The following is a 26246-nucleotide window of genomic DNA, read 5'->3' on the forward strand; positions in this document are numbered from 1 at the left end:
TGCCCGAGCACACAGTTGTCCCTCCTTGTGACAGCTTCCTGTTAATAGCATAGCTATGGGCAGCACACATGTGACACAGAACAGAGTACAGTCCTTCTCAAGCGATGTTTTTTTTTCCCCCTCACAGCTGGATCACATGGGCAGAGGAACGAGGACTCAGATCTACAACGGAAGACTGGCCTACAAGGACGACGACAACGAAATGAGCGGTTGGGACAAGGAAATAAAAGTCATCTTAAAAGTGTTGGATGCCAGCCACAGAGACATCTCACTGGTATGTTTACTGTTCCTCACACCCTGTCCCAAAAAGGCAAATATGTACTTGTCGTGTGTGACTGCACAGGGGCACTTTGTAAGACTCCAGTCATGAGTGTCTAATGTTTGAATAGAAATGTGAATAGGATTTAAAAAAAATGCATGAAAATATTTACACGCTGGAGAGGCAGATATTCCAGGAAACTGCATCATCTGATAAGAATCAGAATCACTTTATTTCGCCAAGTACACCAAGAGCTGTAATTGGAATTATTTGTGGTGCACATGGCATAGACAGAGTGTGAGACAGAGGCACAACACGTACAATAGAAATGCATTAATCAGTTCGTATCTTGTATCGGCCGTTTCACTGCTGTGCAAATACAGTCCAGTAACTAGTAATAAGGTGCAGGTAATGGCCTCGAGTCCATTTTGGGTATCAATCAGTCAAGGCAGGCATCGGCGAGCACCTGCTGACCGACCCGGCTGGAGCACGCTGGTGTGCGGGCCAGACAGGGGGAGGTTGGAGTTCAGTAGCCGAACAGCTTGGGGGAAGAAGGTGTTCCTCCGCCTGGTGGTTTTGGATGGTATAGTCCTGTAGCGACGGCCCAGCGGGAGGAGCTTGAAGTAGTGGCTGCCTGGGTGAGAGGGATCACGGGAGATCATGGTGGCTCTCTTCCTCATCCTAGCGGAGTGGAGGAGATCAAGAGGTGGAAGAGGAGATCCGATGATCTTCTCCGCGTCCATTATGACTCTCTGCAGTTTGCGTTTGTCGCTGGCTGATGCGCCCGCGTACCAGACAATGACTGAGGAGCAGAGGATGGATTCTATGGTGGCAGTATAGAAGCTGGTCAGCAACTCCCTGGGCATGCCAAATCTCTTCAGTTGGCGCAGGAAGAACAACCTCTGCTTGGATTTCTTCTGAATTCTGGTGGTGTTTTGCCCCCATTTCAGGTTGTTTGTGAGAGTCGTGCCGAGGAACCGAACGGATGTCACCGTAGAGACTTCTGTACCTCCAATGAGGACTGGTGGGAGGGGAGGGTGGTTCCTCCTGAAATCAACGACTAGTTCAACAGTCTTTGCTGCGTTGAGGACTAGGTTGTTGTCTTTGCACCAGTCACATATTCTCTCGACTTCGCTGCAATACTCCTGCTCCCCGTTGCTTCCAATTAGGCCGATGATAGTGGTGTCGTCTGCAAATTTGATGACTCGCGCAGAGTCAGCGGATGAGATGCAATTGTTTGTGTAGAGGGAGATCAGTAGAGGTGACAGGACACAGCCTTGTGGAGCCCCTGTATTGGTGGTTCAAACGCTGGAGTGGTGGTTGCTGAGCTTCACATGATGCGTTCTGTTTTTCAGGAAGTCTTTGATCCATGTTCAGGGAGTAGGGTCGTCTCCAAGCTGTGTCAGATTGGTGATCAGGATGTCTGGGCAGATCGTGTTGAACGCTGAGCTAAAGTCTAGGAATAGGATCCTAGAATAGGAGGCAGGGCTGTCTTAAGTGCTCAGTGATGTATGCCACGCTGGCATTGATGGCGTCCTCCACGGATCTGTTAGCCCTGTACGCAAATTGAAGCGGGTCTAAAAGGGCGTCCATGGACCTCTTCAGGTGGACAAGGACCAGCCGCTCGAGGAGCTTCATGATGTTAGAGGTTAGGGCCACTGGTCAGAAATTATTGTGCTCGGTACTGCCTGTTTTTTTAGGGATTGGTACGATTATAGACCTCTTAAACAGGTGTGTGTGTGTGTGTGTGTAGATAAACGGCATAGTGGTTAGCACTCTCGCCTTGCAGCACTGGGTGCCCGGTTTGACTCCCAGCCAGGTCAACATCTGCAAGGAGTATGTATGTTCTCCCCGTATCTGCATGGGTTTCCTCCAGGCACTCCGGTTTCCCCTCACATCACAACAGATAAGTTAATTGGCTTCCCCCTAAATTGGCCCTAGACTATGATGCATACATGACACGATACATACATAGACATATAACTAAGGTAGGGATTAGATTGTGAGCCCCTTTGAGGGAAAGTTAGTGACAAGACCATATACTCTGTACAGCGGTGCATAATATGTCGGAGCTTTATAAATACTAGAATAAAGATAGCTAGATATATTTTGCTGGATAAGTGTGATTTCTGGTTGCTTTAGAGTCGACGTTAAAATTAGGCCTATATAATACAGCACTATACCCCGTCTTATGCCATGAACGCTGTATTAAATAAAGTAATTGAAAGTATAGTAACCTAAGGGGAGCCAGGGAGCGAATTCTTTAACCACAGCAGAGCCCACAAACCGCTTACAATGTGATCTTCACCACTGTGAGTACTGGAGGGGATTTGTGCGCAGCCACACGCAGGTGCGTAGAGTATGAAAACTACTGCACACATAGTTTACGTATCTTCACCCCCTTCATCCTCAAGACTGCTGGGGCTAATTTTATCCAAAGGGTTTCAAACTCTGGCCACCCCCACCTGTGAAGACTGGTGCGTGCGTATATGTACGCCACCAGTGAGCTGGGCGCAGGGTGAGCCGAATGACAGATCACCCTGCTGCCGCTCAGATCCCCGGCAGAGTAAAATACTATTCTTCCTCCAAGTTTTCGCAAATCGGAGGGAGATGTAATTTGGGGTACGGTGATCGCCGGAGCCCAACTTACCCTTACATGCTCCTTGCAGTATAATATTACTGCTATGCGGTGCCAAAGCCACCTGCTCCAAGGCTGGCCACAGAGTTCAGGAACACTTCAGAAAAAAAAAGTCGTTTTGCTGTTAGAGGGGGAGGAGTTTAAGACCTTTAAAGATTGAGGGATTAGCAGGGGAGTTACTGCCACTGACAACTGCTGATCCTTGTAGCTGTAAAGGTGCCCATTAACAGACCAATCTCTCGAATGATTGACCATACGATCGATCAGATCAGGTGCTGTCAATGACAAACGATCGATTGATCATTTTGCCCATCCGAAATTCGGAACGATCCTTTTAGTCTGACCAGATCGATTATAAATTTTCCTTCCATTAGTTAGCCCAAATGATCGTTTTTCATTGTTCGCAATGGTCGGATTGGACAGTCAATCATCCAGGGAATTGGGTCGTAATGGCAGGGCTGAGGAGTCAGAGCAATTTTGGGTAACTGGAGTCTGAGTCGGTAGTTTCATAAACTGTGGAGTCTGAGTCTGATGATTTTTGAACCAAATACTGTACATAGCCTTTGTAGAAACAAGACAGGGTTGAAACCCACTAGAGCAATTTTATGAACGTTTAGGGAGTGATTCAAACCGCTAGCAATTTCCCTAAACGCTCAGCTAATGATATTGGATGGGCCAAATTCCACTGGAGCGATTGCGATTACCAAAATTGCAAACGCAATTTTGCTACCGTTTTTACATTACTGCACACTGTAAATAAGTTGCAATTAATTGAAAGGACCAATCAGAATTAAAAACGCTAATCGCTACACAATCGCTGCTAAAAAGCTGACACTTATTAAAAACGCTACCAAAATCGCTTACATACCGCTCATACAAAACGCTATCGATTAGCGATATCGTTTTGTAGTGGTTTACAGGCCTAAGGAGACGGAGCAATTTTGGGTACCTTGGGTCGACTCGGAGTCGGTGGTTTCATGAACTGAGGAGTTGGATGATTCTTGTACCAGATCCAGAACCTTTACACAGAGCTTTGCATTAAAGCTTATTAAAATTACAAACTTGGTACTCATAAATAAACACCGTCAAACTATTAGTTACTAAGCAGGGTAAGATCCGTGTGAATAAGCTGTGCATTCTGCAGATGAATGCTTTGATAGCTCTGATGCTGGGATCTACTTCTCATGGGGTAAATAGTCCCGGAGCCTCAGAGTAGGTATTGAAGGGCCGTAGTTTAGGCACCAGGGTTCCATCCCTTCTTTAGAAAAAAACAAACTGAAATGTTATTTGCCTATAGGATTTTATTTTAAACCAGTTGTGAAGGAAACTTACTTTGTTGAGGTAAGGCACTTCTCTCTAGAAGCGTACTTTACAGTGCAAGGATTGTGTCGTTATCCCAAGTCTGTGGGCGAGAATCCTTAAAACCTGTGCAAGGAAAATTGAAGCAGTAGCGGAGCAGTTGTCCAGATCAAGTATTCTGATTGGTGGCTGAAAGTTACTAGGCTACTGCTGCGCCAGCTTTGCACATGATGGCTTATGTAAGTCTGCCCCTGGATCTGTTTATGATGTTCATGTCATTGCATTGAATTTGTGTATTTTATCATTGCTCTTGTTCCCATGGCAGGCATTTTTTGAGACGGCCAGTATGATGAGGCAGGTGTCGCACAAGCACATTGTGCTGCTCCATGGTGTATGTGTGCGAGATGTGGAAAGTAAGTGATATACAGATTATTTTTGTTGCATTATCTGAAATTTGTTGTTTACCAGCAATGGGTCTCCACAGCAGACTTGTACTTTACTGGAATCACTTTTGTAATTAAGCCTTTGCTAATCTGCAACATGGTTTATGTTTTTTCACCTGTTGAAAAGTATTTAACACAAAATGATAACACGATAGCCTGACCATCAGGGGGCAGGAACTCTGCTCAGTCTCCACTCTTTTGCTGCTCACTAACAAGTGACTTAAAGGACAGCTGTACCAAGAGGGATATGGAGGGTACCATATTTATTTCCTTTTAAGCAATATTCCAGTTGCCTGGCTATCCTGCTGATCATCTGTCTCTAACACTTTTTTTAGCTATAGACCCTGAACAAACACGGAGCAGATCAGATGTTTGACGGCCTCAATTCACTAAGCTTTATCAAACACTTTTATCAAACGTTTGATGATTTACCTTTACCTCATGGGTAAAATCTAATTTTGAATTCACTGTGTTATAGATTTATTGAAAATTTTATCGATAAAATATTTGATAAATCTATGACACCTTAGTGAATTCAAAATTAGTTTTTACTCATGAGGTAAGCTATCAAACTTTCGATAAAGCTTAGTGAATTGAGGCCATTTTGTCGGTTCTGTCGAGATTAGCTGCATGCTTGTTTCTGGTGTAATTTAGACATTACTGCAGCCAAATCTCTCAGCAGGGCTGCCAGGAAACTAGTATTTGTCCTTGCCTGTGTAGAAACGGTTTGCTTTTCTGCTGAGAAATCACTTTTGATGTACTTGCTCAGTAGCCCAGACTGTCCGGGTTATAGACTGCAATCTTCTCAGAGGCACTCGGTCTGTGCCTTCCTTGACCCACCCATTTTTCAAGAAAGCAAACAATACTTCTGGGAATAGGATATTTGCATTATATTAATAGGGTTCTACTTTTTAAGATTTCTGAAAAGGAAAAAATTAAGTGCACTTATGTCTTACAAGGTAATTGCTCGTGTCTTGCAGACATCATGGTTGAAGAATATGTTGACTTTGGGCCGCTGGATCTGTTTATGCATCGCAAGAGTGATTGTCTTACAACACCGTGGAAGTTTCAGGTGGCCAAACAGCTTGCCAGCGCTCTGAGCTATCTGGTGAGTGGTTTAGTAGTGCATTTATTACTGTTAACGATCTTATACAACTATCCTTTTTCTATAAAAATCTAAATTTGTCTCGAGGTCCCCAGATATTAGTGTGTGAATGTGTGTCCCCACCCACCTCCTCCATCTAACGCTAATAGGTCACAGATGGTCAATGAGATGTTGACTTGCAGTTAGGGCCCGTTTCCACTATTGCGGTGCGGAATCGCCGCATATCACCGCTGACAAAATCGCATGCGGATGCGTTTCCGCATGTGTTTTTGCCGCGATTTCGCATGCGATTTCGCATAGGCAGGGTATAAGCAATTTTAACCATGTCACTGCCTGTGTCAATTTACATTACTTTCAATGCGAAATCGCACGCGAAATCGTGGCAAAAAACGCATGCAAAAAACGCATGCGATTTCCCTATTAAATACATTGCCTGCGATTCGCCTGCATTCCACACGCAGGCGAATTCTGCAGGGTCTACCGTGCAGAAAAATCCTGCACAGAAAAACGCAAATGAAAACTGACAAGTGGAAACAATCCCATCCACTTGTATTGCTTATGCGAATCCGCATGCGTTGTCTGCATGCGGATTCGCGCTAGTGGAAACGGGCCCTTTCATGTGAATGTTTATTAGCTTGAAATTGGACCAATCAAAGTGACTTTTTGGTTGGTCAAGTGTCAAGCTACAAGCAATCTGAAAGCAAGTCAAAATGATTTGCATCTCATTGACGATCCCTATTAAGAGATGAATGTTCGGTTCCCACTTGTACCGGATCATGTGCGGAGAGTGGGAGCGGAAAGTGACGCGTCGGCTCCCATGGTCCGCAAGGGTCAGGCTGCATTAGTGCCAACTTTCTACTTTATTAGAAATATGCAAATATTCTAACATGATGCAGAATTATGTAAATGTCACTCCAAATCTATGCTGCTTGAAAATGGACCAGTTAAATACTTTCACTGCAAGATTTGATTAGTCCATTATTACATTAGATTTTTATCATTTGCATAGCTGTTTTATAATTGCATAATTCTCAATCATCTTGAGTTAATTTGTACCTCAATGACCATTCTACTAACCAATGTGCACTTTGGTACATGTACATTTGGGCAAGACCATTTAATAAACACAACACAATACAAGCATAGCTGGCACTGACGTGTAGCTTTTTTTTTTTTTTTTTTTTTTAAACAGTCTAAGGCCCTGTTTACACTTAATCAGTTGGTACCCTTTTTTCCCCCTTCTTCTCTATAGCAGTGCATTATGAAAAATCTTTCAGTTAAAACACTTATAGTGTAAACTGAGCCATTGGGAACCATGGGCATTACTTTAAAAATCAGTTGTCCTTTCAGTTATAATTGAGAGCAACTGATTAAGTGTAAATGCGGCCTAAGGGTTAATGAACAAAGTAGACATTTCACTATTAGGCCCCGTTCACAGTGATCAGTTGTGTTGCATTACATGTGACAGCCGGAACACAGTATTAGAGACAGCGGCAACACCCGTTACCTGTGTGAAGCATACAGTTCAATGAAAAGTATGCTTCACTTTCACCGAACATGGTTTTCAGTGAACCTACTGCTTGCAATTGCGTTACCATGCCACCGCCATTATACCACGATGGTCCCACCACACTGTGTACGTCACTATAGGTGGAGCATGGCTGGGCGGCAAGCCGCTTTACAGAGTGGTAGCACTGCAATGTTTCACTGTGAAAGGGCTCTTGGGGTGGGTACTTTCATTGCCTAATTTCCTGCCAGTTGCTGCTGTGCATGCTGGGACTTGCAGTTCCTTAGCAGGTGGAGATTCCATGTGTACATTGTAATGCAGGCAGCATATCAGGGCTCCATCCTCAGCTGTCTACAGGAAATGATGAGTGTAGGGTACAGAGTGAGAAATCAATACCGCTATTCATTTTCACCGTGCAGAGCCGACATCCCAGAGTAATAGTGATTTAATGCTAAATGGCTGGATTAAATCACCGATGAAATGCAGCAACCTCAATTAGCAGCCGTTCATTACTGATCCTGTCTGTCCATTTATTCTCATAATTGGCAGTAGTGCGCTGACAGCCGTGACTGAAGCTTGCATTGCTCATAGTGCTGACCAGGCAGGGAGTGGAGCAGTGTGTCCTCATGGCAACCGTGACTGAAGCTTTCATTTCTCATTGTGCTGACCAGGCAGGGAGCGGAGCAGTGTGCCCTCATGGCAACCGTGACTGAAGCTTTCATTTCTCATAGTGCTGACCAGGCAGGGAGCGGACAGTGTGTCCTCATGACAGCTGTGACTGAAGCATGCACCGCTTATAGTGCTGACCAGGCAGGGAGCGCAGCAGTGTGTCCTCATGACAGCAGTGACTGAAGCATGCACCGCTTATAGTGCCGACCAGGCAGGGAGCGGAGCAGTGTGTCCTCATGACAGCTGTGACTGAAGCATGCATCGCTCATAGTGCCAACCAGGCAGGGAGCGGAGCAGTGTGTCCTCATGACAGCTGTGACTGAAGCATGCACCGCTTATAGTGCCGACCAGGCAGGGAGCGGAGCAGTGTGTCCTCATGACAGCAGTGACTGAAGCATGCATCGCTCATAGTGCTGACCAGGCAGGGAGCGGAGCAGTGTGTCCTCATGACAGCTGTGACTGAAGCATGCATCGCTCATAGTGCCAACCAGGCAGGGAGCGGAGCAGTGTGTCCTCATGACAGCTGTGACTGAAGCATGCACCGCTTATAGTGCCGACCAGGCAGGGAGCGGAGCAGTGTGTCCTCATGACAGCAGTGACTGAAGCATGCATCGCTCATAGTGCTGACCAGGCAGGGAGCGGAGCAGTGTGTCCTCATGAAAGCCGTGACTGAAACTTGCACTGCTCATAGTGCTGACCAGGCAGGCAGGGAGCGGAGCAGTGTGTCCTCATGACAGCTGTGACTGAAGCATGCACCGCTTATAGTGCCGACCAGGCAGGGAGCGGAGCAGTGTGTCCTCATGACAGCAGTGACTGAAGCATGCATCGCTCATAGTGCTGACCAGGCAGGGAGCGGAGCAGTGTGTCCTCATGAAAGCCGTGACTGAAACTTGCACTGCTCATAGTGCTGACCAGGCAGGCAGGGAGCGGAGCAGTGTGTCCTCATGACAGCTGTGACTGAAGCATGCATCGCCACTCATAATGCTGTCCAGTCAGGGAGTGGAGCAATGTGTCCTCATGACAACCGTGACTGAAGCATGCACCACTCATAGTGCTCACCAGGCAGTGTTGATCATAGAAATATAAAGAGAAATATCTTCTTAAAGAGTGCTTCCAGTGAAAATAGTGCCTACAATGATGGACTCATGAGGACAGATGGGGGGGGGTCGCGGGGTTATATACACTACCTGTCCTGATGTCTTTGGACAGAGAGAGACGCTCTTGCCCCACTTCTCAGCAGTGTGGCGGCCATGTTTCCGAAGATTGATGAATGTTTTTGGAAACCTCAGCCTGTGTGGCCACAGCCTGCCCCCAGCTTGGCAGCCACCCCTGATTGGTGGCTGCGAAGCTGGGGGCGGGCTGCAGCCATGCAGGAGGGCGTGCACAGAGCCCTGGCCAGATTTGAAAAAAATCACCATGGCCCGTTCCGACAAGGAGGTGGAGTGATCCCCTGCCTGGATGGATGACGCCAAGACAGGTGAGAATTTCGCTCTTCAAACCGCTGCCACACAACCCCCCCCCCCATTCCTCCCATCTTGCAGGCAAAGCCTGTCATTACAGGCTCTGTCTATTTTCACTTGTCTATGGGCGGGAGGGAAAGAGCTGCAAGATTGGCGGCAGTGGTGGGTATCTGCTGCGATTTGTCGGTAACCACTTTTTTGTGGTACCAGCAGTCTCTGGTCCTTAAAGGAGTTATCAGGCAAACTTTAAGAAAATAAGCGCTACTTACTGGGGGCTTCCTCCAGCTCCAAGCTCCCAGCACGTCCCTCGCCGCAGCTCTTTCTTCAGCCGTTCGCCACAGGTCCGTCCTGGTCCCTGGCGATGACGTCAGAGCGACCTCCAGGTCGATCTGTACTGCGCCTGCGCAATCGGCGCTGTCAATCACCGCCACGTGGGCTGGAGCGGACTGAGCAGGTGCAGTAGTCCTGGACGTGCTGGTAGCTTGAAGCTGGAGCAAGCCCCGGTAAGTAGCGCTTATTTTCTTAAAGTTTGCCTGATCACTCCTTTAAAGAGGAAATGTCGCGAAAATCTTAAAATTTAAAACGCATACAAATAAGAAGTACATTTCTTCCAGAGTAAAAAAAGCCATAAATTACGTTTCTCCCATGTTGCTGTCACAGTAGGTAGTAGAAATCTGATGACATCGACAGGTTTTGGGTTAGTCCATCTCTTCATGGGAGATTCTCAGCGTGGCCTTTATTCTTTATAAAGACATTCCCTGAAAAAGATTTATACAAAGATGCTGGCCAGCCTCCCTTCTCGCTGCACACTTTTTTTGGCAGTTGGACAGAGCAACTGCCATTCACTAAGTACTTAAAAAATAAAGGAAACCCTGAGAACACCCCATGAGAAGATGGGCTAGTCCAACATCTGTCGGTAATGTCAGATTTCTACTACTTACTGTAAGTGACAGCACCATAGGAGAAAAGTAGTTTATGGCTCATTTTACTCTGGAAGAAACGTACTTCTTATTTGTATATTCTTACTTGTAATTTAAATTTTAAGATTTTTGTGACAGAGGTTCTTTAAAGCTACTGGGAACCAGGTTAAAAAAAAAAGGTCAGATACTCACCTAAGGAGAGGGAGGCTCTGGGTCCTATAGAGCACTCCCTCTCCTCTCCCAGTGCCCGCTGCTGTTCTGGCTCCCCCGTAGCGGTATTCGACTGTCAAATACCGATATCTCCCGGTCGAAAGGAGGCTTCGGAAATGCTTCGGGAGCCAGAGTGCTCCCGAAGACGGGCCACGATAACACTGCGCACGCGCGCGCCCTCTATGACACACTTGCGTGTGCGCCGCCTGTCTTCGGGAGGACTCTGCTCTCGAAGACTTCCGAAGTCCCTTCGGCGTGATATGAGAACGGAGGTGCCAGCGCAGCACCGGGGCCACTGGGAGAGGAGAGGGAAGGCTCATTAGGACCGAGCCTTCCCTCTCCTTAGGTTAGTATCTGACTTTTTTTTTTTTTTTTAAACAGGGGTTACATTAGCTTTAAGGGTCCAGAGACTGCTGGTACGCAAGGCATTACGATTTACACTGAAGGAAAAAGTGCTGTGTTTAACTGTTTGAATCCTGTTCTGCTACAATTTTTCTCTGGTAGTAGGTTATATGCTGTAAATAACTTTTTAAAGAAAAGAAGAAAAGTTGAGTTTCATACCGCTTTAAGTGATGGAGAGACCAAGCCAGAGGAGGTGGTTGAAGAAGCTATTGAGAAAAGTGCATTCGCTGCTCTGTTACGGGACAGCCTGTGACTCTGGTGAGCAGGTTGTTGTGTTGGTGTTACTCCCCATTATTGGTGCTGGGCCACGATAGTGTGTGCAGTGCGAGGTGGTACCCTATCACGTAATCACTCCCCGAGTGTTGGTGACAGCACTAATATACAGACCTACTGCACCAGTATATGTTTCTCTTCTGAGGTTCCCCATACAGCAGGACTGTCTCTTATCTGGGATTGAGTTGTGCAGCCGCATAAACCGGGACTGAACATTGAATCCGAAAAAGTGGAAGGCTTCAATCCGCCAGCTGCATAGCAATATAGGATACAGAGGTTGTGACTGCATTGGGGCCCCTGGACCAGTGGGGCCCCTAATCTATCTTATTAGCTTTTTATTGGTGCTATGCTGATAATGAACACCTCTATATGTGCATTGCATAGTAGTAATCTGTGAAGTGTACTCGAGCTGAAGATCAGATATCAGATACTTGCCTAAAAAAAAGGGATGCCTCAGGATCCTATTGAGGCTTCCCTCTCTATTCTGCTCTCCCCCATCGCTAAGTGCGGCCCCCCAAAAGATAAGCGTCAATGCATTGTCACTAATCGGATCGGGGCTGTGCAGCTCCTCTTCCTTGTACATGGCCACGCAACAGCCGACTGAGCGTGCATGTGCAGTAAGCCAGAGCCGTGGGCTCCGTGCTACTGCGCCTGAGCGGGCAGGCTTGTGAGGCTACAGCCATTAATGCAGAAGTAAAGCTGCACGGCCACAATTCGGAGAGGGGCAGTGCTCTGCAACGAGGGGCTGCGACGAGTGGGAAGCCACAATAGGATCCCCTCTACAGGGTAAGAACTTCTTTTGAGTCTTGAGCCTTACTCTGATTACACCTCTCTGACACTGAAACTGTCCTTGGTAGGTTTTGGGGCTTCCCATCAGCAGAGTACATGGGTAAAACTCAGTCTCCTTAGTAATGCCACTGTAATATGCCCATGTACAATATAGGAGACTGAGACATCAGTAGTGGCTGGATGTGATATGTACCTGGAGAAAGTATCACATTTTTATTGTTGTCCCTCGTGTCCTGCCCCAGAATCCTCAGTGGTCACATGATAGCCCCAGACGCCTCGGGAACAAAGTGAACGAAAATTTTCCACAATGTGCAAAACTAAAATAGATTATTTTTTCACATGGAGTTGAGCTTTAAAGTGAAACTGTAGCGAAAATAATAATGAATAAAATTGCTTACCGTATTTTGTTTTCTTACAAAATGTATTTATAAATGATTTAATCAGTGTTTGCCCATTGTTAAATCTTTCCTCTCCCTGATTTACATTCTTAAACTTATCACAGACAGCAACATCTTTAGTACTGGCAGGTGATTTCCGTGAAATGTTCGTTTACTGATAGTTCTAAAGCTAGTAGAAAATCTACCTGGTCTCCTAGAATCTTCTGGGGGGGCGGGGGGATTCCGCATAGCTAATTAGCCTAGGCTAAGCATTACAGCTATAGCAAGTGTTTCTGATGCTGAAAACAAGGAAATTACAGTAAGAGTGGGTATCCTGAATCACTTTCTGCATTCTACTATATGTCACTAGAGTGCCTCCTTCTCATAGGCAATACCTGCAGCCCTCTCTGACACCCACATACCCGCTCCTCGCTTTCAAAAGAACCTTTTTCAAAACCGTACTAATACAAAATCCCCAGTGACGTCCTGTGGCCAGAGACTTTGGAAGTATCATCATTTGAAGGGTCTTCTGGAAGTGTGCTGCCATATTATTGCAGTGGCCTTTTTTCCCATGAAGTCTTCAGGGAGGGAGGGTCATGTCTGCTACTGCCTGCCTTGCTTTGTTGTTCTCCTGTAGGAGAGAGATGTTACAGTTTCTGCCATTTGCCCATAAGGGATGGAAAACTTATTTTTTTTGTTGGAAATGGTATTTCAATGTCTTTACAGTCAGTGATGCCCAAAATGATCACCCAGCTGATTTCAATCCTCTGCCAGGTCTGTGTGTTCAGAGTCCTCCCTGCTCCATCATTGTTCTCATTGTCATTCTCGGATCTCTCTCATTTCCTCCTCAGGAAGATAAAGACTTGGTACACGGAAATGTCCGCACTAAGAATATCCTTCTGGCCAGAGAGGGGATAGAGAACGAAGGCGGCCCATTCATAAAACTCAGCGACCCCGGCATTCCCATTACTGTGCTCACACGACAAGGTAAGACCTGGCCACACTTGCAGCTGGACTTGCTGATCTGAGTGATGTTTGTAAATACATGATTATCAAATGAACAGATGCGCCAACATAGGATAAAATACACCAAAAACAGGTTAAATATGGAGGTAGTGGTGGATTTAACTCTAAAGGGGCCCATATACTTACACGATTTCCCACCGATATACAGCAGATTCGATCACTGTGATCGAATCTGCTGTGAAATCGTTGCCCAAATACTGACAGAACGATCGATTTCCATCCAAAATCGATCCTTCTGTCAATCTGTCCATGCAGAAGACTTCGTTCGAATGCCGGCAGGTCGGGAGTGCGCCGATAGCGGCGTTCGAATGTCCAACGACCGATGCTAGCGGCAATACATTACCTGTTCTCCGAATGGCCTCCAATCAGAGGTGCGCTGAGCCCCCCCAGAAACTACAAACGCACCTTGAACCCAAACAGAAGCTCTGCATATACACGAAAAGCATGGCTGTCAAGTGGGAGCAGCTGACCAAAAACGAAATAAATTAGTACATAGCAAGGAAATGAACAGCGCTACTTAAAAACAGGCAAGTGCCTACCTGCAAAAGAGTGCAAGCCCCACTTGTGGGATATAATACACACCGAGCATACACATGACCTGTCTGCCAATAGAGGAGGATGTTGGTTTCCTGTAACAGCTTGCATGCAACCTATTAAGTACTTGTCCCTCCCACTGCGAAGAAGTCGATCCTCCATGGGAGGGGCCTAACACTAACTAAATCCTAACCTATGTATATGCATAGCCTGGGTGCGGCTAATCAAATAAAATTGAAAATTGCGCAAAAGGTGGATCAGCGCAACACCAGGCCGCCTCCGAATGGCCTCCAATCAGAGGTGCACTGAGCCCCCCCCAGAAACTACAAACGCACCTTGAACCCAAACAAAAGCTCTGCATATACAAGGTGATTTGTAGTTTCTGGGGGGGCTCAGCGCACCTCTGATTGGAGGCCATTCGGAGGCGGCCTGGTGTTGCGCTGATCCACCTTTTGCGCAATTTTCGATTTTATTTGATTAGCCGCACCCAGGCTATGCATATACATAGGTTAGGATTTAGTTAGTGTTAGGCCCCTCCCATGGAGGATCGACTTCTTCGCAGTGGGAGGGACAAGTACTTAATAGGTTGCATGCAAGCTGTTACAGGAAACCAACATCCTCCTCTAGTGGTAGGCAGGTCATGTGTATGCTCGGTGAGTATTATATCCCACAAGTGGGGCTTGCACTCTTTTGCAGGTAGGCACTTGCCTGTTTTTAAGTAGCGCTGTTCATTTCCTTGCTATATACATTACCTGTTCTGCCGACGCATGTTCCCACTGTCCCTTGTTCGTGCTTGGCTCCGGCTGGCTTCACTTACTTCCTGTCGGGGGAAGTTTAAACAGTAGAGCGCCCTCTACTGTTTAAAATTCCCCCGACAGGAAGTAACGTGAAGCCGGAGTCCAGAGCGGAGAAGAGACAGCGGAGATCGGCGGCGACAGCAGCATCTCCACAGGTTGTGAATCGGTTTCATAGTGAAATCGATTCAAAATCTGTTTGCAGTGTAGGCAGCCAATAGATCCCTCTTTGATTAGATTCGATCAGAGAGGTCTATCTACTGGCCGATCTGGTGGCAATCGACCAGTGTATGGCAGCCTTAAAAAGTTGGACTCGACAAGTCTAGATTCAAATGTTTGCCATGTTTCTTTCCATTTTATTAATAAGCTCCAATTGTGCCACATTTGGCGGGAGACAACCCGCTTCATCAGACAAAATTAATGAAGTATCTGATGAGTCCAAGTATTCAAGTTTGGCCCCTCCCGTATTTGTAAAGAGGACATTTATGCAATATCGGGTTTTGCCAGAAATTACTGGAATGCTAAGAATGGAATAAAGTTTTCTTAAAATCAACACTTCTGACGCTCTCTCTGGCAGTGAATAGACTTGTTTCCTGCTAGCTCTTTCCTTGGCAAATTCTTTATTACACCAATTACCAAAGTAGTAAGGGAAAGCCATGAAATAAGCCTGTAAAGAGGGGTGAACGAACCAAATGTGTGGTGAAGGCAAAATACACATTGTATCAATAAAATGCCTTTTCAGTCACCAGCAAGCAAGAAAATACTGGTATATAATTTTGATAGTACTTTTTTACCTATGTTTTTGGTACTTTTTAAATTGCAGAGTGCTGAAAAGTTCTTTTAATTAGAAGTTGAAAAACGATCTCCTAGTGTACAGGGTACAGATGTAGTGGCTGGAGGGTGTAACGTTTAAGGGTGCCGACTCAGGAGATTAGGGTTCAAACCTCAGCTCTTCCTGTTCAGTAAGCCGGTAGCACCTATTCAATAACGAAACCTTGGGCAAGACTCCTTAACACTGCAACTGCCTACTGAGCGTGCCCTAGTGGCTGCAGCTGTGGCGCTTTGAGTCCTCCAGTTGAAAAGTGCGATATTAATGTTCTGTGGTGGTGTTGTCTTGTGTCCTATGGTTGGGAAGAGATTTATACAGATCCAGTCAGAGTATGATGAGGAATCCACAGCACTGCATAATAATAATCATAATAATAACAATAACGTGCCTAGTTCCTCTGCGTTTACCTCTAACAGGGAAGTTTTGTAAAGAGACCATATGAAAGCCCTGTAAAAGATTTTATTTTTTTTCTCGCCAATGATTATCCTCCACAGGGCATGGACTTGCCATGTTATTGTAAATCCATGATTGAGGAGCTCTGGTAGCAGAGATCGGATCATATTTGGCCAGTTTGCCAGCATATTCTGTGTGGCGGTAACAGTCATACCACAAGTAAAAGGGTCGGGGAAGGTGAATGCTCCAGTGTTAGATTACACGTCGTCTATAATATGACGTAAGCACAGGAGCTCCGAGGGCTGAAGAATAACACTACATCCATATAGTCATGCAGGAAGCAAGTGGTATTGTATGAAAGGGGGACATCAGTTATCTGACTTGGATATAGATTTTAGACTCAGATTGTAGCTGCATCCTCAATCATGCTGGCCTAGTCTGGCTTGGATGGCCGATAGGGTTCAGCTTCCCGGACAGTAGTTTTTTGGTGATGTCCAAATACAGACACCATCTTCACATAGATTTACAATGTCTGCGTTTTGGCATTGATTAACTGTCTAGTCGGAGTCTTAAGGCTTTATGTTCTCACTCCACAGCCCTGGTTCTCAGGATATATACTCCGCCATTCTTAGTTGAGTTATTATGGACTGACTGAAGTGATCTTTCCTGCAGAGCGTGTGGAGAGGATCCCATGGATCGCACCGGAGTGTGTGGAGGACCCCCGAGCCCTGACTGTAGCTGCCGACAAGTGGAGCTTTGGGACCACCTTGTGGGAGATTTGCTTCAATGGAGAGGTTCCTCTAAAGGACAAGACCCTGGCTGAGGTATCAAACCATGCCTTCCAGGCAATCACTTGTGTATCCCTGTGTGGGACCTCACGTCTACGTGGGCTTCTAATGGATTAGTAAAGCAGAGGGACACCAAGAGCCCCAATAGTGTAATTCGTCTTGGGGACAACAAAATAAATGAGAAGTTAAAATTATACTCACAAACCAGGGTTACCAATAGGCAACCACTGTATAGGCAGGTGGGGAGAACAATCCTGACCCCACTCAGGAATAAAAAGTCGCTCTCTGTAGACAGGAAAATAGGGTAACAACCCTCCACCCAGGGTGGACTCAATGTAGTGTACAAGATACAGAGGCGCCAAAAGAATAAAAGGTAATTAAATGAACTTAAAAAACCAACTGGTTAAACAGAGGAGGCAGCGGTGGTCTTACCCCCTCCAAACAGACACAGGCAAGGACTGCGATTCAGACAGTCAACAATTTATTCGGAACTCCAAAAAACAATGCAACGCGTTTCACGGGCCATACATCCCGCTTCCTCAGGCAAAATACAGTAGGAGTCACAGCATCTGTATTATATCAGCGAGCTCGGCGCCTCTGGGAGGCGCCGAGCTCGCTGATATAATACAGATGCTGTGACTCCTACTGTATTTTGCCTGAGGAAGCGGGATGTATGGCCCGTGAAACGCGTTGCATTGTTTTTTGGAGTTCCGAATAAATTGTTGACTGTCTGAATCGCAGTCCTTGCCTGTGTCTGTTTGGAGGGGGTAAGACCACCGCTGCCTCCTCTGTTTAACCAGTTGGTTTTTTAAGTTCATTTAATTACCTTTTATTCTTTTGGCGCCTCTGTATCTTGTACACTTCTAATGGATTAGGGATGATCTCACCCTGAATCTGATATTTCAGCTTACAGTGGCTGCAATTCTCATGATGGCTGGTAAATATTTGCCGTGGTTCCAGTAGTGTAGAATTCTCTACCTTGATTCCAAGCTCTTCAAAACAGCTGCTGCCATTACATATTCCACTTCCTGTCACCCTTCCCAGTGGTTTCAGGTAAACTAAGGTGCCCAGTTTGACTTATCTGGGGCTTCTTGCAGGCGCCTATTGTCCTTTAGGTCCCTCACTGTTGTTCCGCTCTGATCCGTTCAGCAGCTGTGCCCCTCTGAAAGCTGGCCGGCCGACCCAGTCGCAGGCCACTCTGCATGCACGGCTCCTCGATCACGCTCCCATTGCAGTTTCCAAACTGCGCAGAACGCTCCCATCCACGGAAGCACAATGAAGGAGATGTATGGCCCAAAGCCGTGCATACAGCTTTTACAGGGGACAACTGCTGAATGGATTGGACTGGAATGACATCTACAGGGGGCTAGACGAAGCCCTAGGTAAGTAGGCACCTTTAGGTTTACTGAAGGTTTTCTTTAATGCAGAATCAATTAATACCATAATCTTTCACGTGTAAAGCACCAACACATAGTGCAAATTTGTAAAATGAATTGGCAAACAATGTAGTTTTCAGGCGAAGAGTCACAAAAACATAACACAGGAGGAGAGGAATGAGTTTGGTGTCAGAATTTGAAGCATAATGTAAATTACAAAGCGACAGCTGTACTGGAGAAGTACATGTGAGAAAGTAAAAATAACTCTGGTTCAAAACAGCAATTCTGATAATTTGTGTCGCCTAATAACAAGATGTTATAAACCGAAATTCCATTTTTTGCGTTTTGCAGAAGGAGAGATTTTACGAAGGATGCTTCAAGCTGACAAAATCATCATGTGAAGAATTGGCCAACCTCATCATAAACTGCATGAACTACGACTCCAACAGACGGCCGTTCTTCCGAGCCATCATGAGGGAGATCGAGCAGCTGATAGAGAAGAGTGAGTACAGCAAATCCGGAGGGGGCAGCAATATAAAATTCCTCTTCTGTTGTTGGCACTGGAGTTCTGTGGCTTATAGCAATCCTGAATCAAACCTTCATATAATGGGAGAGAGAGACAAATATACTGTATTTTTTGGACTATAACACTCACTTTTTCTCCCCCAAAAGTGGGGAGGAAAAGTCACTGCATCTTATAGTCCAGATGCAGGGAGTTCCTGACTTGTGAACGCCTGCCAATACGAACCTCCAACCCTCCGCAATGTCGGGGACTCTGCCTGTACTGTGCCCATGCATAGGGGTACACAAAGGGACACAGAGGAGGACACAGGGGGCACAGAGGAGGACCTAAGGGGAACACAGAGGAGGACACAAGGGGGAAACAAAGGGGCACAGATGAGGACACAAGGTGACAGAAGAGGACATGGAGGTACAAGGGGGCATGAGGTACAAAGGGGGCATAATCCACAAGATGCCCCTTCACCATGGATGCACTAGGGTTAGTATATATTTTTCCCGTGGTTTTTGTCCTATAAACCTAGGTGCATCTTATGGTCAGGAGCGTCTTATAGTCCGAAAAATAAGGTAACTTAGTATCTTTTCAGTAGCAGCGAGTAGTAAATATATAGAAGTATACTCACGAAGGTGCTTACCTCAATCGATGACCAATTGATATGCAGATGGGTAGAACAAACCCAACTGCGCTTGGGTTAAAATAGTCAATCTCCGTGGCATGGGATGGGACACAACCCTCCACCCATCAGCAGTCCTCTGTATCATCCTTCTTTCTGAATCAAACCTTCCTTTTTTTGATCTCATCTTCCATGTTATATCTAGCACTGGGGCTGCTGGGAAAGATTGGTGGACAACAAGGAGAAATTAGAGGGGACTACTGCTCATAGCACAAGGGAAAACGTTGTGCTGTGCCTGCCATGTGATATGCTCAGCGGCTCTAAGAAAGCATGGGCTGCTTGCTTCTGCTAGTCTCCCTGGCCAAATTATCCTCTCCCACCCCTCTTTGCCCATTCCCCTTGTCTGCAGTTAAATATGGGACTTTTAGTGAGGCAGGGCAAAGAAAAATGTCGACATGAAGTTACCCAAGCAGTCAGATTATAATACATATATTTCTTGCCTGTAGTTGTTGCTTTTCTTATTAAATCTTTATGTAAATGTACATTGTATATTAACCAGCTCTGATTGGCCTTTTGTCTTTACAGATCCAGACATCTGCCCGGAAACCTCTGTTTCTGCAGAAGTTGATCCAAGTTTGTTTGAGAAAAGGTTCCTGAAGAGAGTTCGGGATTTAGGAGAGGTAAAAAATAAAAAAATCCTGTAAATTCTATATAAAGTTGCCACTGATGATACTTTCTCATACTGTACATGCAGTAAAGGGAGACCTCTAATGGCAGAGAACTGAATTGCAGGCTAAAGCAAGCTTGTAAACAAACTGCTAGTCAGTTTAATCGGTGTGGTCAATGCGACTTGGTATTCTAGCAGAAAATCCACCTCCTCAGCAGTAGTGATGCTATCACGAGTAATACTCGTGATTCAAATGAGCTTTAATTGCTGCTGCTGAGCGGCTGGATAAGAATGGGTTGTTTACCCATAATTCTGTTGTCCGCCCTGCGTTCCAAACGCTTGCACACGTCCTATTGGTCGCGTTGCAAGCCTCACCAAGGCACACTTCCTCCTTCATTGCAAGGCGCACTTCCTCCTTGAAGGAGGAAGTGCGCCTTGGTGAGGCTTGCAAATGCTGCTTGAGTTCATTACGCCTTCCTCTTCTCTCTCCGGGCTTCTGCGGCCAGGAATGATTGTGTTTAAATCGCCCAATTGCTAGTTCCAGTGGCTATCTCCATGGCGCCAGCAGCGTCATGTGATACGCTGGTATGTTATGATGGCAGGCCACATTACGCTGCCATTGCCATGGAGATTGCTGCTGGGATGAGCGATTGGATGAGTTACTTGTTGTATGTGCACTGCACATTTATTTAAAGAGACACTGAAACGGAAAAAAAATTATGATATAATGATTTGTATGTGTAGTACAGCTAAGAAATAAAACATTAGGAGCAGAGACACAAGTCTAACATTTGTTTTCAGTACAGGAAGAGTTAAAGAGGAACTGTAAGCTCAAAATAATTTATTGCCAGCAGGTAGCCTATACCCAATTTATAGATGAAAACCCAGTATTTTCTGCTAGAAATCCAGCATTTTGCTGGAATGACACCTTTAAGTAGGAAGCCACGCCCCCTCATGAGGCTGCTCCGCGGCTGTATATTCATTAAGCTTGTGCGCACTGCCTTCTGGGTAGTGACATCATGGGTTGCTAAGGGGGAAAAAAACAGCAGTCCTCACTGTCATCAAGGTGGGACATGTGCACGAGGCAGAAGAAGTTTATCTTGCAGCCTCCGATGGGATGATTGATCATCCCTCTCTGCCCTGTGAAGCTGCCGCTGCCATTATCAGGTCAGCGACATGTGTTTAACTCTCCTCATCCCAGCTGGAATCCCTCTCTCGTCAGCTCTGCCTTTGATCTTCTAACTCTGCCTGCATGTCGGGTGAATGCACATGACATGCAGGCAGAGCTATAAGATCATCGGAGGCTGTAGGAAGAGCTGACGAGAGAGGGATTCCAGCTGGGATGAGGAGAGTTAAACACATGTCGCTGACCTGATAATGGCAGCGGCAGCTTCACAGGGCAGAGAGGGATGATCAATCATCCCATCGGAGGCTGCAAGATAAACTTCTTCTGCCTCGTGCACATGTCCCACCTTGATGACAGTGAGGACTGCTGTTTTTTTCCCCCTTAGCAACCCATGATGTCACTACCCAGAAGGCAGTGCGCACAAGCTTAATGAATATACAGCCGCGGAGCAGCCTCATGAGGGGGCGTGGCTTCCTACTTAAAGGTGTCATTCCAGCAAAATGCTGGATTTCTAGCAGAAAATACTGGGTTTTCATCTATAAATTGGGTATAGGCTACCTGCTGGCAATAAATTATTTTGAGCTTACAGTTCCTCTTTAAGAAACTCCAGTTGTTATCTATGCAAATAGCCATTGAGTTCTACAACTTTGAAAGTAGCAGAGAGCTCTGACTTCTGATTAGGTTTATCTCAACTGTATTGTGTTTTTCTTCTGCAGAGAACAGTTCAGGACAGGTCAAAAGTTCACTGCCTGTTCTGTAAAAACATTTACGGTGGCCATACACTGGTCGATTTGCCATCAGATCGACCAACAGATCCCTCTCTGATTGAATCTGATCAGAGAGGGATTGTATGGCTGCCTTTACTGCAAACAGATTGGGAATCGATTTCAGGAATCGATTCACCATCTGTGAAGCTGCCGCCGTCCCCCGGGCCCCCGCATACATTACCTGATTTGGCCGGCGCGAGTCCCCCGGTCTCCACTGTCTTCTTCTCCGCGCTCGGCTCCAGCTTCACTTCTCTTCCTGGGAAGTTTAAACAGTAGAGGGCGCTCTACTGCTTAAACTTCCTGTCGGGACAGGAAGAAGTGAAGCCTGCTGAAACCCAGCAGAGAAGGAGAAGCGGGGACGCGCCCCGGGGAGCAGGTAATGTATTGCCGCTAGCTTCGGTCGTCGGACATTCGAACGCTGCTATCGACGCACTCCCGACCCGCCGGCGATCGAGCAAAATCTTCCGCAAGGACGGATTGGCGGAAATCGTTCGGTTAGCGTTTGCGCAACGATTTCACAGCAGATTCGCTCACAGTGATCGAATCTGCTGTATATCGGCGGGAAAATCGTTAGGTGTATGGGCCCATTTAGAATGCTGAGTAGTGTGTAAATTGCACATATTAGAGGATGATGCAATGTTATTAAAAAAAAAAGCTGTATAACTGAAAATAAAAAATATGAGAATATTTTTTTTGCTACCAATGTTCTAGTAATTACCCCTACACAACCAATTCGTGATACCATAATTTTTTTTTTCTTCAGTGTCTCTTTAACAAACTTTCCTTCTCTACCTAGTATCCGATCAGCTACGGAGTTAGCAGATCTGTTACCGGTGACTTGTCAGGCGTCCAAGCTCAGCGTCTGGGCACACGATAGCCGATACTTTCTACAAGTGTCGTGCATTGTGGAACCTTTATAGAAAACTAATCATGAATATATCATTCTCTAAATTAAATGTTAGATTCAATAAAAAACAAACTTTAACATAATCCTATCGCAAACCCATCAATATCCTTCCTGTGGTATAGTCACAAAATGTGTGACCGCCTTAACCCCCTCATTTTTGTACTAGCAAGTGCAACCAATCCCCCACCACCACACAGACACACACTACAAATGCAGCTGCCATTCTCTCCCACTCATAACAAGTGCTGCCACCATTGCCTACCCTACAAGCGTGGCCAGTGCGAAGTCCCGCCAATAGCAAGTGCTGCCAGTATATCACTGCTCCCTTTCACAGCATGTGTTGCGGCAGTGGCCGCATGAGTTGGACAGCGAGTGGTGCTACTAGTAATAAATGTCAGTAATTAACATTACCTATATTTTACTGTGCTCTCACCTGCCTCCCATTCTCACAAACAAGCAAGCAAATAAATAAAGGGGGAAGAGAAAGAGGAAATAGAATAGAAAAAGAGAGTGTAGAAGAAGAGGGGGATAAAGGGGAAGAGGGCAGGGGAAAATAAAGGACAGAAAGGGACATCCCAGGGAGCAAGTTGCTCATCATACTGGGTAGAGTATTTTAAAGTAAACCTGTGAGGAGAAAAACCTGGCTTCCCCATCGTCCCTCGCAGACTCCTTCCACCACTATGACCCCTGGACAAAGGCAAACAAAATAATCCAGCTGCCTCTGTGCTCAGGCCCCCCCTCAAGCTCCGGCGGAAATAGCAGAACCTGATCGGGCTTTCTCTGCTTGCTTGCACCCGGCACACTAGTAGAGCGGACCCAATTGGGCTCGGTTATTTCCCTAGATTGTCTTTATTTTGGAGCCCAATGACTACTTGGCGGATTTTCTGGGCTGGGTCAATGCTGGATTCGGGTGCTGAGGACGGGGGAAGCTTCTTTAGGATCCAGAGGATAGGGCACTTTTTTTTTTTTTTTTTCACTACAAGGTACACTTTAATTATCTAACCAGGCAGGAGACCTCAATGTCCTAACCCACCACTCAGGGAACAGGACCCCGTCTCTGACATAACTTTTTGGGCTAAAAGCCTGGCTTTTTCTCGTTGATTCCGGACTTCTCTTTGATCAGCCCTGTGTACTTTGTACTTCGGTGTTTACATGTGACCGATCTTTATCTGTATCTTTTGCCTGCAGGGTCACTTTGGTAAGGTGGAGCTGTGCAGATATGACCCAGAAGGTGACAACACTGGGGAGCTGGTGGCGGTGAAATCGCTGAAGCCTGGAACCGGAGGGACGTCCACAACTCGAGAGACGCACGTCGCTGATCTGAATAAAGAAATCCAAATTCTGCGCAGTCTCTACCATGAAAACATCGTGCGATACAAGGGCATCTGTGCCGAGGATGGTAAAACTTTTTCCTATTCTCACATCATTTTTTTAATGGCCAACTCCTCAGAAATTCATTATTTTGTTCCAGTTTATGCCTGATTTGCTACATTCATATTGCTCTTTTCTCCTGGCGGACTCAAAACGCCGGAGCTGCAGCCACTTAAAGGAATCATCAGCCAAAATCAAAAAATCCACTTTATTTACCTGGGGCTTTCTCCAGCCCTTTGCAGCCAACTGAACTACGGCACCTGCGCAGTAAGCCGCGAACAATGTAGGCTTGATTGACAGTGGCGCTTCACACAGGTGCAGTAAGGAGGGCTTTAGGTCAGCTTCTGCACCGTGTGGGAAGCCCTGGACAGCGACGGAGAGCGGAGCGGTCAGCGTGGGACAGTCAGCTGCAAGGGGCTGGAGAAAGCCCCAGGTAAGTAAAGTGGATTTTTTTTATTTTGGCTGATGATTCCTTTAAAGTGAACCTAAAGCCTACCAAAAAAAACGAGATGAACTCACCTGGGGCTTTCCTCAGCCCCCTGCAGACGATCGGTGCCCTCGCAGCTCTGACCTCCTGGCCGCAATAGCAGCATAGGGGGCGATATACAGGCTGGGAACGCGAACAATCACTCGCGTTCCCATGCCTGTCGGCCGGTGACGGCGAAACCGGAAGTCGTCGCCGGCGGGTCCAGAGGCTTCGGAGCGGAGCTGCGAGGGCACCGATCGTCTGCAGGGGGCTGAGCGAAGCCCCAGGTGAGTTCATCTCGTTTTTTTTGGTAGGCTTTAGGTTCACTTTAAGACACGCTCCACTAGTGACCAGGATAATTAGGTAGCCTTGCCAAAAGACTTCTTACTGGTTTATGTATTGGCTTGAGCTGGGATTCCAACCCTTGTCAAGTTCTCCAATCCCACATCAAAGACAACAGCTAAGACCCCAGCAGTGAGCTCTCTCTGTAGTATGCATTTGACCCCCCCCCCCCCCCCCCCAAAAAAAAAAATCTGATGACGTTGCCACTCCCTCCATTGTTCGGTTTATGGAGGATCTATCAGTGTGTGGTGACACCATTAATGTGACTTAGTAATGATTCAGGCAGTTGACTAAAGCTAGGGATTTGGCTTGGACTATCCAACCACTCGAGTCCCTAAGTGATTAAAAGGGGGGACCTGTAGCCACTGAGGGGGGGGGGGGGAATTCGAACACTGGTCTCCTGTGTCAGAGGCAGAGAGCCCTTAACCAGTACGCTATCCAGCCATTGCCAGTACACTATCCAGCCATTGTCAGTCCGAATACACTATCCAGCCATTGTCAGTCTGAACTATTAAAGGTACATTTGAAGGTCCTTTCACGCTGGATCTGTATGGTAAATTTACTGTACCCCACTGCTGCCTAATGCAAGTCTGTGGGGTAGTTCATACTACCCACGTTGTGGTGTGATGCACCGAAAGTGCCCCATCTAATGCACGCCCTTACCTATGTTGCCCTGCGGTGGACTGGAAGACCTGTAAATCTATGGTAACATGCGTGTATTTAAATAAAATTGCTGCAGTTTTTAGCATTGGGCTTGCGCGGAAACGCATTTTAGCGATCTACTTCCGCAAACGTTACCGATTGGAAGTGAGCATCACTTCCTGCTTGGCCGGATGCCAGACGGGAATTACCGCATACTAACGCGGTAATCCCTGAAGACCTGTTTTTGGCGAAGAGATGAGGCCCCTGGGCCACACCGCTGCTGCCAGCCGGTAGTCTGAAGCCCTCCTTAAAGGACAACTGAGGTGACATGTAACATGATGAGATAGACATGTATATGTATAGTGCCTAGCACAAACATAACTAGGCTGTGTTCCTGTTTTTCCTTTCTCTGCCTGAAAAAGTTAAACATCAGGTATGCAAGTGACAGTTTCTATCTTGGTTGGACTGGGTCAGGCTATAGCATAACCCTCACTGATAAGAAATTACAGCCATAAAATACTTTCCAGTCAGTAAATGCCTTCCTGGAGCAGGAAAGAGATAAATAGGGTCAATAATTCATAGATTTGAGCTCTGACATACTTCAGTGAAGGTGTCATTGAGCAGAGGCAATGAAACAGAAAAAACTTAAAAACTAGATGTAGACATTCCAGTTTTATTTTGTATTTAAAAGAGTCATTTTTAGGAGAAGGGAGATATATACAATTGTTTTTCTC

General features: G+C 46.2%; 1 protein-coding gene across 4 annotated transcripts in view; it reads left to right on the top strand.

The window, feature by feature from the left end:
* The window catches only part of JAK1 (Janus kinase 1), a 199629-nt gene that overhangs the window by 125803 nt on the left and 47580 nt on the right, over positions 1 to 26246 (top strand). For all 4 annotated transcript variants that reach the window (XM_068239306.1, XM_068239307.1, XM_068239305.1 and 1 more), the window contains 8 exons: positions 128 to 274; positions 4522 to 4609; positions 5620 to 5747; positions 13203 to 13338; positions 16600 to 16751; positions 18443 to 18593; positions 19810 to 19904; positions 23880 to 24090. In XM_068239306.1, coding sequence (XP_068095407.1) covers positions 128 to 274; positions 4522 to 4609; positions 5620 to 5747; positions 13203 to 13338; positions 16600 to 16751; positions 18443 to 18593; positions 19810 to 19904; positions 23880 to 24090 — 1108 coding nt within the window. The remainder of the gene's footprint in view (positions 1 to 127; positions 275 to 4521; positions 4610 to 5619; positions 5748 to 13202; positions 13339 to 16599; positions 16752 to 18442; positions 18594 to 19809; positions 19905 to 23879; positions 24091 to 26246) is intronic.

The sequence above is a fragment of the Hyperolius riggenbachi genome, chromosome 6, assembly GCF_040937935.1.
Source record: "Hyperolius riggenbachi isolate aHypRig1 chromosome 6, aHypRig1.pri, whole genome shotgun sequence".
NCBI classification, from domain to species: domain Eukaryota; kingdom Metazoa; phylum Chordata; class Amphibia; order Anura; family Hyperoliidae; genus Hyperolius; species Hyperolius riggenbachi.